Raw genomic sequence first — 12,646 nt, 5'->3', positions numbered from 1 at the left:
TTGCTAACATGTCTGTCCAGTCTGGGGCCAAAGACTTGGCCCAAAACAGTTAGTTAAATATAAAAAAGGAGGTAACATGAAAATTCTTAGACCAATTGACCTGCTCACAAGTTTGTGGCATTAATATTCTTAGGATTTTCCTGGAGAACATTCCAGTTTTGACTTCTGCAAAACCAGCTAAACATCTAAATTGGCAAATTACCATTGTTTTCTGATCCCCTCCCAACTATTTTCTGACAGCTCTTTAAATGACTGAAGCAAAATCAATTGCATTAAGAAAAATGCTTATATGCTACACACCCCTGAAGCTTACATTCCCATAAGGAATGAAATAAGAGTAAATCTCACAAAAGCACCCATTGTGTACTTACTTTAAGTTCAAGCTACAGGAGTATAATATTACAGCCTTATTCAAAACCGTAGTCTAGCAACATTCAGACTATGTGTGTACAGTAGTTATAAACACTATAAAGACTTTATTCTAAACATTTTACACTGGTAAAAGACAAAAAAAGGTTACTGCTTACATAATTTAGGAGAGAAATGTATATATTATATACTTGTATTTAGAGTGTATTACACTAAAAATTACTGAGAATTGAATTATTTTTGTAAGACAAGACAACAAAAGACAGACTCTTAATTTAAAATGTCTGAATTTATGGTTTATATATGAACCATTTGTTAGTTCACATTTATTTATGGATTACAAAAAAAAAAAAAAGTACTATCGAAGATAAATTGTAAATCACTTGAAGTCTATTCAGGGATTAGCTTACACTGAAGTTATCATTAGCAACTTCCTATTAATAATTTTATTATTAAAAACAACTCCCTTATTTTAAAGACATAGCTGGCTTCAGATTCAACTTCCACTAGATTAAAACCAGCAAATTTATAATACACTCTGCATTAAACATGAATTATTTCTGTGTATTATTTGCCTCATTTGGAACAAAATTCATATAGGGACACAAAAGAAGGCCCACACACATTTTAAGTTCCACTCAGTTCTTTAAAATGTTTGCCAGTTCCTAGATTTTTGTGCTGGTCTATCACATATATAGCATTTATCTCAAAATATGACTTTCCTGCCCTATTTATCCCAAGAAATCTTCACTCTTGCTCAATTATTTGGAAGCTTTTCTTCAAAAATCAGATCAGAACCTAGCCATTCATTAGCTTATTTCTCTATTTTATTTTAAAGCCTGGCTAGTTTGTATATCGAGATTCTCTAAACAACTTCTGTGCATCTTACCAATGTTTATGAAAGATTGAGGCTCACTGAAGTAAGGAGTGTGAATTTTTTGCATTTTAAAAGTTCAAGCAGTGTAAAACTCTATGTTTGTGGTGGGACGTGTTTTCCTTGTACACATGGCAGGATTATCCTATGCTAGCCAATGGCTTACCCAAGGGAATCTGATAGAAACTAGCCCTTACTGGATTGCCTAAGCCATAAATGTACATTTGGTATAAGAGAATACCAAACACAAATATGAAAGAATATAATTTTTCTTGCTAGTTATACTTTCCTCCACCTGTTTTGAAGGTCTATCTTTCTCTTCACACATCTTCTATTTATCTTTTTATTCTGTGCTGATAATTTTTTGCCATTTTGGCATACTCATTCCTCACTTAATTGGTATGTTCTTTAAAAAAAAGAAAGAAAAAATAGCAGGATTTCAAGCAGTTTGAAGCACTTGGCACATTTCATTGGAGTCTATTTTGTACTTTTGTTCTCTGTCTTACACTGAAATATCTACTGTAAACACAGAGTATATTCAATCCTAAAAAACCACATTTGTCTCCTATTTCATTCTGAAAAGGAAACTGCATCTCAACTCCCATATCTACAGTTCTGAAGGATGGTTTATGCTGTTTGTTCCATCAAAACAGTGGAAAAATAATGAGTGTATGAGGTCAGTTAGGAAAACTCTTTCAGCTGACGATTTTTACGTTAAACACAAGGAAGAGTAAGTTTAAGAAATTGATGCGCTCCGTTACTGTGTTTCACTTAATTATAATCTGATTTGGATGAAATATTGCTTTTTATTACTCAGCAAACTATTCTGCTGAAATAAATGATGCCATGTGTTATGTTTCAGTTCAAAAAACCTGTCCTGGTCTGATTTTTTCACACATTGAACTGCAACGTGGATCTCATTTCACCCTTACTGAACACATCCATTAGACTTCATACCCCCTTTTTCATCACTTGCGTAACTAAAATTATTTGTTTCCAGTAAAGTCCACTGCATGATTATATAAGTACACAAAGGTAATCTACTCTTACTTTAAAACATCCTCAACATTGATAGCACATGGTGAAGTGGACTTAGCATAAATATGAATTAGAACCAATCCTTTCAATAAAATGATGACATTCTTATGGTCTTTGTGATCATACTGTTTGATATATGAGAAATATGGTACATTTAAGTTGCACCAGCAGTTTAATTTTGAATAGTTTTCATGATATATTTTTTTTAAATCATAATATCACTCTTTAAGTAGGCACTGTTAGAAGTTTCTTAAATCCATCCTGCATATTCACCTCCATATTTAGCCACCACTTCCAATGTGTAAAATGCTACTGCTTAATACTGTTTTGAATTAGCAAACAATTCTCAAATTGTTCAGATTGCTGTTTTGGCATTTATTTTTCATTTCTTGTCTAGATGTGATTTGGTCTGTCAATCTGCTTTGGAAGACATAAGCTAGAGTTTCATTCTCTCAATCTGATTATAATTTGTGATGTGCTGCATAAATTCAGATTTCTATTTAGAGTTGTATGTACAATTTTGATGGAAGCCTATTAGTAAACAATTTCCCTTAGAGCAAAGAATAAAAAACAATGTCAAAACTGTACACTGAAAGGTTATTTCAAGATATCAAAACCACTTCTATTTACTGATTGAAGAAAGAGCCTACATTGTTGCAGGCTGTACCACAAAATAATTGACTGCAACAGGAGTTCTGCATCCTAAGCCAAAAATGAGGACACATAATCGACGTCAAGGTCAATTATCTGGTAGTGAAGTACCCAACAAAAGGAGACTATTGTGATTAGAGAAATAAGCAGAACATTGTGAATTTGGAAAGGCTGGCACTGGAGATAGCTTTTAGACTCTGTAAGCTACCAGAAACATTGTGTTAGAGCACTGAGCATCACAGATTAATTCATAAAAAAAAAACAGGAGATAGAAATCAGTTATGGTGCAGTTGTTTCACTGGATTTTGTTATCTTTAGCCTGTAGATCTTTCATAGTGCTGCTTTCTCTGCTGAAGACTAGAGGAAATACTGTTAAAAAACACACAATGTTTTTGAAATTGTGCCAGGATCTTTTCAAGTCATATATTCCGAGTTGTAAATCTACCCAGTATATCTATGCACGACTTGAAAGACTCTTCCTAAAACATTTATTTCTTAAAAATATTTTTTCCACAGTTCTATATATAACAAAATTCCTAATAGCCTCATGCTATGATATCATTCAGTCATGTGTATTCCTAATGTAACTGCTATTATCCTGTCTCTTTTCCCTTTCCCCCTCTTCTGACTCCTTGTTCTACATTGGAATAATCTTTTTCTCTTTGTTCTTGTCTTAATTTAGGAAACGATCCTGGGGTCATTACTAACCCAAAATGGATTAGCTTACTAATAACTCACAGAAGACATGATTCAAATTTTTCAGGCTAATGGGAAACAAGTTCTTTTGACTTTAAAGAATTCCACAATCAGTCTCATAATCAGCATTCAGTGGCAAGCTGATAGCTCCATATTCCATCTTATGTTTTTAATAAGGTTTTACAGGTTCAAATCCTTACCTTCTAAATGACATTAGTCAGTGACTTAACCGGATAAGTCTATTTGTTTTCAAAAAGCATGCTCTCTCTTTGAAAACAATTGCAACAATAGTACTCACCCTACGGTAAAAAACTGCCTCATCTCCTGTCTTCGAGACCTCATGAGTTGTTTGTATTCACCAATACGCAATTTCTTTCCATCAACGATGCAGGTACGTTTTGGTCGAGGTTTGTATTTGTAATTAGGATACTTTTCTAGGTGGATTTTACTTAGCCGTGCCTGCTCTTCATAATAAGGTTGTTTCTCTTGATTTGACATGGACTTCCAGCGAGATCCTATTAACACAAAACATCAGTGAGGGCTCAAGTAAAGCAGGTTTAGCTTTCCACATACAGCTTTCAACATGACTTCTTGCCATCATAAACAAGTTTTAAATAAGTTAGTTAAATAAACTGATTTGAATTTACATCAGCCAGCACATATATTAAGATGCACAACCTAAGACACCTTAAAAGAACGTTAACTTTCAGATATTGCTGCAGACCAAATATATATAAATCTCTATTAAACAAGTGCACTTAAAATCAATAGTTACTTCACAAAATCTCAGCCTCATACTGAACAAAATACTATTTATTTTTTTACAATATGAGCATTAATCTGAATAATTCTATACCTTTGTAATACTAAGCACAGTGTTATGGCTAAGTAAGATCTACAAGCATACATTTACTGTTAAAAGCTTAACACATTGCTTGGGAACACATGCTTCTCTGGTAGTTTTATAAGGATTTGGTTTATACACACCTTGCTATGTAGCAGGAAAAAATTATCAAAACCTTACGGATTCAACAAAATTATGAAAAATCCCTTGCTGTCTAGGTGTCTTAAATTGACTAATCTTCTGATATAAGCTTGGCATAATATTGGCATCTTGCCATATTTTAAATCCTACTATGCATATTACCTTCCAGCCAGGTGTAATAAATGCACAGAATTGCACTGAGAAAGTTACATTTAACAAACTCATATTAAAAAAAAAAAAAAGTATAACAGAAAGCACATTGTAATTACATACATGACTTCAGGTACTGTAAACTCTAATTGAAAGCTGCACCAATAAAAAACTTTAAAAATTAACACAGTGTACACAGGAAGAGGAAAAAGTATTCAGATCTCTTGTATTGTTTATAAGGATCTATCTAAACACTTGAATAGAGAAGGGATTTTTTTTTTTTTTCCAGGGGATAAGAAATGCAGAAAATAGCTTTTTAGTGTCTTTTAGATGAATAAAACCATTACAGCTGTGGTAAGCGTGGGTTGGAAGCTATTCTTTTACCAAGATTTTTCATATATCAACAAATGGAAAAGTTGTATAAATATTATCCGTAGCCAGCAATACTCTCTGTCAGTTCTAATATTTCAGTCTCTTTTCTCATTGTCCTGGAAAAGTTGCACAGATATTATATGGACATAGACTTATTTGTGGCAGAGTAGATACTGACAGGTTAATTCCATGGTTAAAAAACACTCAGTTGCTGGCACTTCTGAAATATTTATGCTGGATGTTTACATTTTAATGAATACAGTTACTATGCTCCTAATAGTTTTTTCACAGAATGCACACCAATAATATAGATTCCCTAGAGCTGCCAACACTGAAACAGTGCAGGTTTTATACAAAACTGAAAGGCTATTCATATAACTTACTTATATGGTAGACAAAAATATGAGAACTACTAAGAAAGATTTTGGAAGTTTTAGGACAAAGTAACATTTATTTCTGTGTATTCTTGCCTCTGATTGAACTAACATGCAACAAACTTTGGTAAGAATGTATATGAACTCGAAGTTTAAAATAAAATTATTACAGAGGAAACTTGATTTTTACTTTTATTTATTATGAGTTACATTTGGAATCTGTCTTTAAATTCAAAGACTCAGAAAGCAAATATAGGTTTTAACATTTCACCACTCATTCTCATGTATGTTTCTAATTCTCTGGAGGGGTCTCAAAAAGCAAGTCAAAATTTCTCAAAAATGAGCTAATTTATTTGCACAGTGGCAAAATATAATCTGTGGTACATTCCCTGATCATCCCAATCTATACAAATTAAATATTAACTATGGTGTCTTTTAACTAAGCAATATTTTAATTGTATGATACTAACACTTCCTTTGCTTTTTGAACATTGAAACATTTTGAATCAAACATCATTTTGCATGCGAGAAGGTATGCATGTACATGTCTTCTGAACTGTGCCAAGTTTCTCCCTTTGACATTACACCGTCTAACATAAACCTTTGATTTTGATTTTGTACTTTATTAATTTTTTTTCCCAGTAATTACTCCAGCAAGTGCCATTTTGCATTCAGGTGATTTTTAGTTCAGGTGATTTCTAAAGGGATTTTGCAATTAGACCTTTTATCAGGAAACACTCTTGCAGTACATTTCACAAAACATTCCTTTTGAATGCTGCTAAGCCTTTAAAGCATGGCGTGACTCTGCTGTTGAAAATAAAAAGCATTAGGGAAGGTGTAGAAAGGGAAAAGGAAGGGAACAAAATGAAAACAACCCATGAGTCTTCATTTGTATAAGTTTTAGAAATTCCAATTTCAGTGAACATCTCCCAAAATATGTCCTAAAATTACTGAAGATGCATATCCAAGAAGGAAGCGACTAGCCTGTGTCACCAATATAAATAACCTTATCTTTCCTCAGCTCCAAAAATAACTAACCTCTGCCAATCGCCACTGTTATAGCAGAGCCTTCTAAGATTCCCTCTATTTTGGTTCAGTCACAGTCATGATTAGCCGTTGTCTTGCACTTACCTAGGATTTTGCTAATGTTGGAGTTGTGCATGTCAGGGAAGGCTTGGAGAATTTTTCGACGCTCATCCTTTGCCCAAACCATGAAAGCATTCATTGGTCGTTTGATGTGCGGCTCGCTACTGGCTCGGCCCCGTGAATCCCGGTAGACTCGAGCTTCAGCCACCGTGGCACCTCCTGTTGGCCAACAATAATACTGCTGTAGTTTAGCTGCAGAGCCATTCATTGCTTTACTTCCTGGAATGTCAGGGCAGGAAGAAACAAGATGGATGCAAAACATTATTATGTGGATTACACAAGCGCTTTCAGTGCTGTGTTTGTTTTAGCCTCATTCTCTTTTTCTCTCTGTCTTTTTGCTGCCAGATCTATGAGAGAGAGACAGAGAGAGAAAGGCTGTCCAGTGATTCCAGTGTAATTGATCAGGCTTACCCAGATGAAGGCGTCAACATCTGAGCAAGGAAACAAATTGCACTTGTATTTCTCCAGTTAAGGTATTGAGATTTGAAAAAGTTTCTGTCTGGGACTTTAACATAGCATACATGTTCTGAATGCTCAACAAAACTCACATAAAAGTTACACTTGAGAGTCCAAATGGATGTAAACCTGTTCACACAAGTAATTTACAATGACTTTGCTGCTTAAGTAATGAAGCACATGCCAAATATTTCATAAAATAAATTATATAGTACACCCGGTACATGCTGCTAGTTGTATGGATCTGATTATATTTGGAGCTGAACACTTTAAAGTCACATCTGCTTTAGTTGAATTTTAGATATGTCTTGGTGCATTCGATCACCTATATGTCATAAAACTGTCTGCCATCAACAGGTACACACACAGCATCCTGGAACTTCCAGAATGGGAGACAAGCACTCCAGCTTCTCCATGCCTGCTGTGCTTTAATGTACCCCAGCATCCTGTCATTACCCACCATCAATTCAACTTGTACATGGTTACCTTAACCAGATTTTTTAATGCATCCAGCCCTACTTCTTGATCACAAGCAGCAAAGCTTCATGGGGGCTTAGAGTTCACAGGGCCGAGTATGAGGTGTACAACTAGTTAACTGAGCCTAGATAAAGCATGCTTTTACCAGAACAACTTTTCCAATTGTGATTATAACATATGTGTTTAGGGTTATACCTTTGTTATAAAAGAAAGGCAAAAAGTCTTTACAGTGAGAGGGTGACATACTTATTCTTAGGCCTCATCAAACTGTTCATATAATTCAATACTTTGAAAAAGCAAGGTACTCGACAACAAATTAACACAGTAATAGATCTCCTTTTTTTTGCAAATTATTACAGCTCCCAACATGGATTTATATGCCAAAAAATATAAGATTAGTTCTTTACACTAAGTAAAACACTGCAGATTTACTGATTTCAATGACTGACTCACAAGTTTTTAATTGTGCAAAAAGTAACTTTCCTAATTTAGTACGAAAACACTATATGTTAGGTATATCATTTTAAAACTTCCATATAGGAAATACATTTGCATGAAAAAAAGTCCTAAAATAGAGGATGCATAACTAATACACTACCTTTTTGCCACCAGGTCCACAGTACATTAATTTCATTTAAAACGCACTGACCATACACGATAAATTGATTTTGCTTTATATGGTGTTGACACCCTTTTTTATTGTGCAGTGAAATGTAGTGTAGTTTCAAGCTGACTATATCCATCAACACAGGGCAATACGCTGACTACTGGGCCAGATGAAGACATACATTACCCTGAGAGCAAAACACTCATTCGTATACGGCAGTGTCTTCTCCTGAGGCTCTCCACGGTAATTTATGATGCCTCCAATGCCATTACTTTACAACTGACACCAGTTTGGCAATTTGTATACTAACATGCATGCACATAAAAGAAGATAGGTTTGTGGCAAATGTGAGATGCAAAACTATTTTAGTACTATTCTAAGTTAAGTACCATGCTACAGGTGTTCAGCACTTATAGGAGGCTGCAGCTGCAGTCAGCTTTTTTATTGCAAAAAGAAACAGTAGTTTTGCTGAGCGACCTGCATGTAGGAGTAATTTAGGTGTGTCTATTGTTAATGAGGCTCTGTCCACTGTTGTCAGAAAGCTTGGCACATGCATATCAAAGATACCATCTTTTGAGAGACTATATATTTATTGTGAAACTGTAATAAATTACAAACAGAGTAAGTCAACACTGAAATATTTATTCAGACAAATGGCTATATAATTTGAGATAAATCAAATATATCATGTAGTGGTTGTTCCATCTTTTAAAATAGTACTATAAAATTGTAACTAGTATGTGGGCAGTTAGGGAGTTGGTGACAAATTTAAAAAGTTAAATTATTATTGATGCAAAAGTTGTCATTTGTTATTAAGCTACTCTACTCACAGCAAAAGAAAGAAGTCATATTTGAATTCATATGATGATTTTCCATCTTCTACTTTTCCAAAGGTACTTATTCATTATGGCTAAGGAGTTTGCCTTTAGCCCTTGCTAACACAATTTTTGCCTGACCTATCAATCCTAATGCAGGCAAAGAGTACCTTTACTACTATCAAGATTATAGGCTGGCTTTTTAATCTGGATATAATTTAGATAGAATGAAAAAAAAAAAGGAAAAAACCTATCAAAATACCCTATTTTCAGATAAAGGTTATGTTAGAAAACAATTCTTACTTAGTGTAATAAATTACAACCATCCCAAGAAGGCCCAGCAGCTTTGGCTGTATCTGCTTTAAGCAAGTCCACACTTGAAGGATTTGAAAAAGCAGCCAAAGAGTTGATGTTATTTGTGCTTGATCTCCGGGGGAATTTGCAAATTTGCAAACCCATAGACCATCACAAAAGCACCTGCAAAATTATTTTCTGCAAATAGCTAAAGTAATACAATCTCAATGTTCTTCTAACTATCTCAGAACTACAGAATTATATTCAGCATATAAAGCACTACAAGAAAATACTTCTGTTAGCATGTGATTCTACGTGGGGAGCCAGAAAGTCTCAGTACCTTTTCAGCTTAGAAATGAGGCACTAACGATATAAAAAGCACATATGCTCAGTGAGCGCTTACAAGTTGAAACACATAAGAACAAGCTTTCAAACTGATTGTTCTTAGGTACTTCATCCTGTCAATCAGATATTTAGACAGTATTGTGCCCTATATAAACAATTTCAACAGGTTTTACAAAGTAGGGATTTTTTTCTTATTGTCATAATTATAGTACTGACAGAGGCTGAAAGAGACGCCTAAAATTTTTAAAGAAAAAATACATACAACTGCAAAGAAGCAGGTGTTTTACTTCTTTCTGAAAATATTTTCAGGAAAGTCAATAAATAATAAACCCAAAATAACAGATTAAAAAATATACTACTAATGAAGGGTGAGAAGAGAGGAAGAAGTTGGTAATTGTCTCTCTGTGGCAACTAATGCTCTATCTGCTAGTTACTGTTCATACTGCAATCGCAGGAGGAGGTTTTGATTTTCAGAATTAAGAGCTTAGTCAGAATTAAAAACTAATGGCTTAGTTGGCAAAGAAGTCTACACTTCAGCCTAAAGGCTGGTACTATCCTCTAAGTGACACTTTTAGCTTCTCAGGGTGTGGACTGCCTCACTTCCTGGATGCTTTGCATTTGCTCAACTTGTTATGACTTTGATGATTTAAAACTAAAAGGAGATTAGAAGCAAATTATCGCTTTTTTTTTTGTGGATATAAGGCAGGCAACTCCTGTAGAAGCTGGATTCCAGACTAGACTCTAGGCACAATACTGGGTCAAAGAACACCACAGAACAAATCTAAAAATGTTACAGCTTCATTAAAGTAATTTCAAACAATATTTTTGTTCCAATGGATATTGATTGCTCTCTAATGACAGGGGAAGATTAATCCTTGTCCTTTAGAAAGATAAAAGAATCTGATTATCAACAGGAAAGATAAACATTTTCACATTAATTAAATTTTCAGACACGTAGAGTAATAATTGTTACATTGTTTATTTATCTATTCCTGCCTTTATCTAAGTTTCTCCTCTTTTATAATGACAAGAATATTAGGGGAAGCACCACCTCTTAGTATGTTCCCTGAAATCTTGGCCACAGTAGGGTTAATCCTATTGTCTTTAATGAGATGTGGTTTTACCTTCCATTATTTTATATATCATCTACCACAAAAAAAAAAACTCAGACCAGGCCTTTATATGTTACCAGAATGCAAACAATAATAAATGGAATAGAAAAGAAAAAAAAAAAGGCTGAGAAAAAGATGAGGAAAGAAAGAGAAAAGAAGTGACAGCAAAAAGAAAGAGATCTTTATCAGTCACACTGTTATTCTTTAATTACTCTTCACACTCTGGACATTAATTCATGTTTGAAGTGATACATTTCCTTTGACCTCCCCCAGACAATGAATCTTTGGCTACTCTAGAGAATATACTGCATACCATGTTCCATAGACATATACCAAGATAGGATATATAGAAATAAAGACAATCTTTCTAGGCTCCTACTGTAAAAGTGACTGGTTAGTAGTAAAGCTCCTATCATCAGTTATTCATTAAGCTAAGATGACATTTTTCCCTACTTTGTAAAAGACTGATTGCAACCTCCAAAATATCTGGCCCTCTCTGTGCTAATACAGCTAGCACTGCTAGCAGCTTGCGTTGCAGAGACAAGAACCTAATGAACCTGCAAACAGGAGTCACTCTTTTACTACTAGAGGTGGGTTACTCATAAACATGGAAATGCCATAAAAACAGGGAGCATGGAAAACCGGCTTGGCAGTCTCCATTCCTGCTCTTAACCTGTGGACAGACAAATGCAGCCTTTATGAAAGATACAGCAATATTTAAAATCAAATAGAAAAATGCAAATCTGTAAATAATGGAATGACAAAAGAAGCTTCAGAGAGTTTAGAATACAAAAGTAATAATTTAACTATTATTTTGAATTATTAAGTTCAGTGTTCAATCTTGGAGAAAGTTACAAAAATTACTACTTCACTGTAATCTAAGTGACTTGTAGCAGCATTAGTGTAACATTTATCTGTTTTGCCCCTTGTCTGCCTCTTACTTCTTCATCCCCATTCACATTCAGAAGGCTCATTCTTTATTACCAGCCAGAGAGGCAAAATAAATGGGTATCTCATGAACTACTGTCATTATGGCTTGTCTTATCATCACTAAACAAAGCTAACATCCACTTGGAAACATGACTAGCTCTGGGACGGGGATGCCAGTAGTCACACAGTGGCACAAATGTTCTGCAGGGAAGTGTCTGTTTTTCAAGCTGCTTTCATTCCAAATGCTATTCAAATATTATTAAGCTGGGATTTGAGGGCCAAACATTTCTTTTTCTTCGCATGTCAGCAAATGAAAAGGGGGACAAAAACTAAGACAGATATGAGTGATTCATGAAATACTGGAATATTTAAATGGACTGTAAAATACTTCACCTGCAAGGGTTCTGAAATGTGCTAAGCAAATACTAAGAGGTGGGAATATGCTGTGGCACAGGTTAGCTACATCCATGCAACACTCAGTTGTGATAAGGCTTCTTTTTTTCCTGTTAAGGGACTCAATTCTCTTTAAAACATCAACAAGAAGAACCAAAAGGGAATTCCCTAAGGTCAGCTCTGAGGAAACATAAACCTCTAATTCAATAACTCCGCTACTGCACTGAAAAAGGCCTTATTATTGCAACATCCATATGGAGTCAATTGGACATTAATGACTAATCAATCCCTCCCCTTTCTATTCTACTTATAGTGTCACAAGCCATGTTTAGATTAGCCCATTTCCTGCTTAGGATTGCTCAAGATGTCTTTTGTTCTTTCAGGGCTGGCCTGATGGAGGCAGCTTAAACAAACACACGACCTAAGTGGTGCAGGAGTTATAAACTGCCATATGTGAATGAACAAAGGGGCCATACTAAAGCCTTTTGTGGTATTTGTTAATGTTTTTCATCTGAGCTTAAAAAGACCTAATGACTTTGTGGTGAGCTGATGCATGTGGCTT

The 12,646-nt window shown here is 34.7% G+C and overlaps 1 protein-coding gene across 17 annotated transcripts in view; it reads right to left on the bottom strand.

Moving 5' to 3' along the window:
* Positions 1 to 12,646, bottom strand: part of SOX6 (SRY-box transcription factor 6) — a 386,403-nt gene that overhangs the window by 10,815 nt on the left and 362,942 nt on the right. For 15 of the 17 annotated variants that reach the window (XM_086748345.1, XM_086748348.1, XM_086748349.1 and 12 more), the window contains 2 exons: positions 6,641 to 6,874; positions 3,927 to 4,143 (listed from right to left, as the gene is read on the bottom strand). In XM_086748345.1, coding sequence (XP_086604471.1) covers positions 3,927 to 4,143; positions 6,641 to 6,874 — 451 coding nt within the window. The remainder of the gene's footprint in view (positions 1 to 3,926; positions 4,144 to 6,640; positions 6,875 to 12,646) is intronic. The other 2 variants (XM_086748340.1, XM_086748341.1) reach the window with 1 other exon arrangement.

This window comes from Chlamydotis macqueenii, chromosome 5 (genome assembly GCF_036417535.1).
Source record: "Chlamydotis macqueenii isolate bChlMac1 chromosome 5, bChlMac1.mat, whole genome shotgun sequence".
NCBI classification, from domain to species: domain Eukaryota; kingdom Metazoa; phylum Chordata; class Aves; order Otidiformes; family Otididae; genus Chlamydotis; species Chlamydotis macqueenii.
This window is presented reverse-complemented; position numbering and strand designations above follow the sequence as displayed.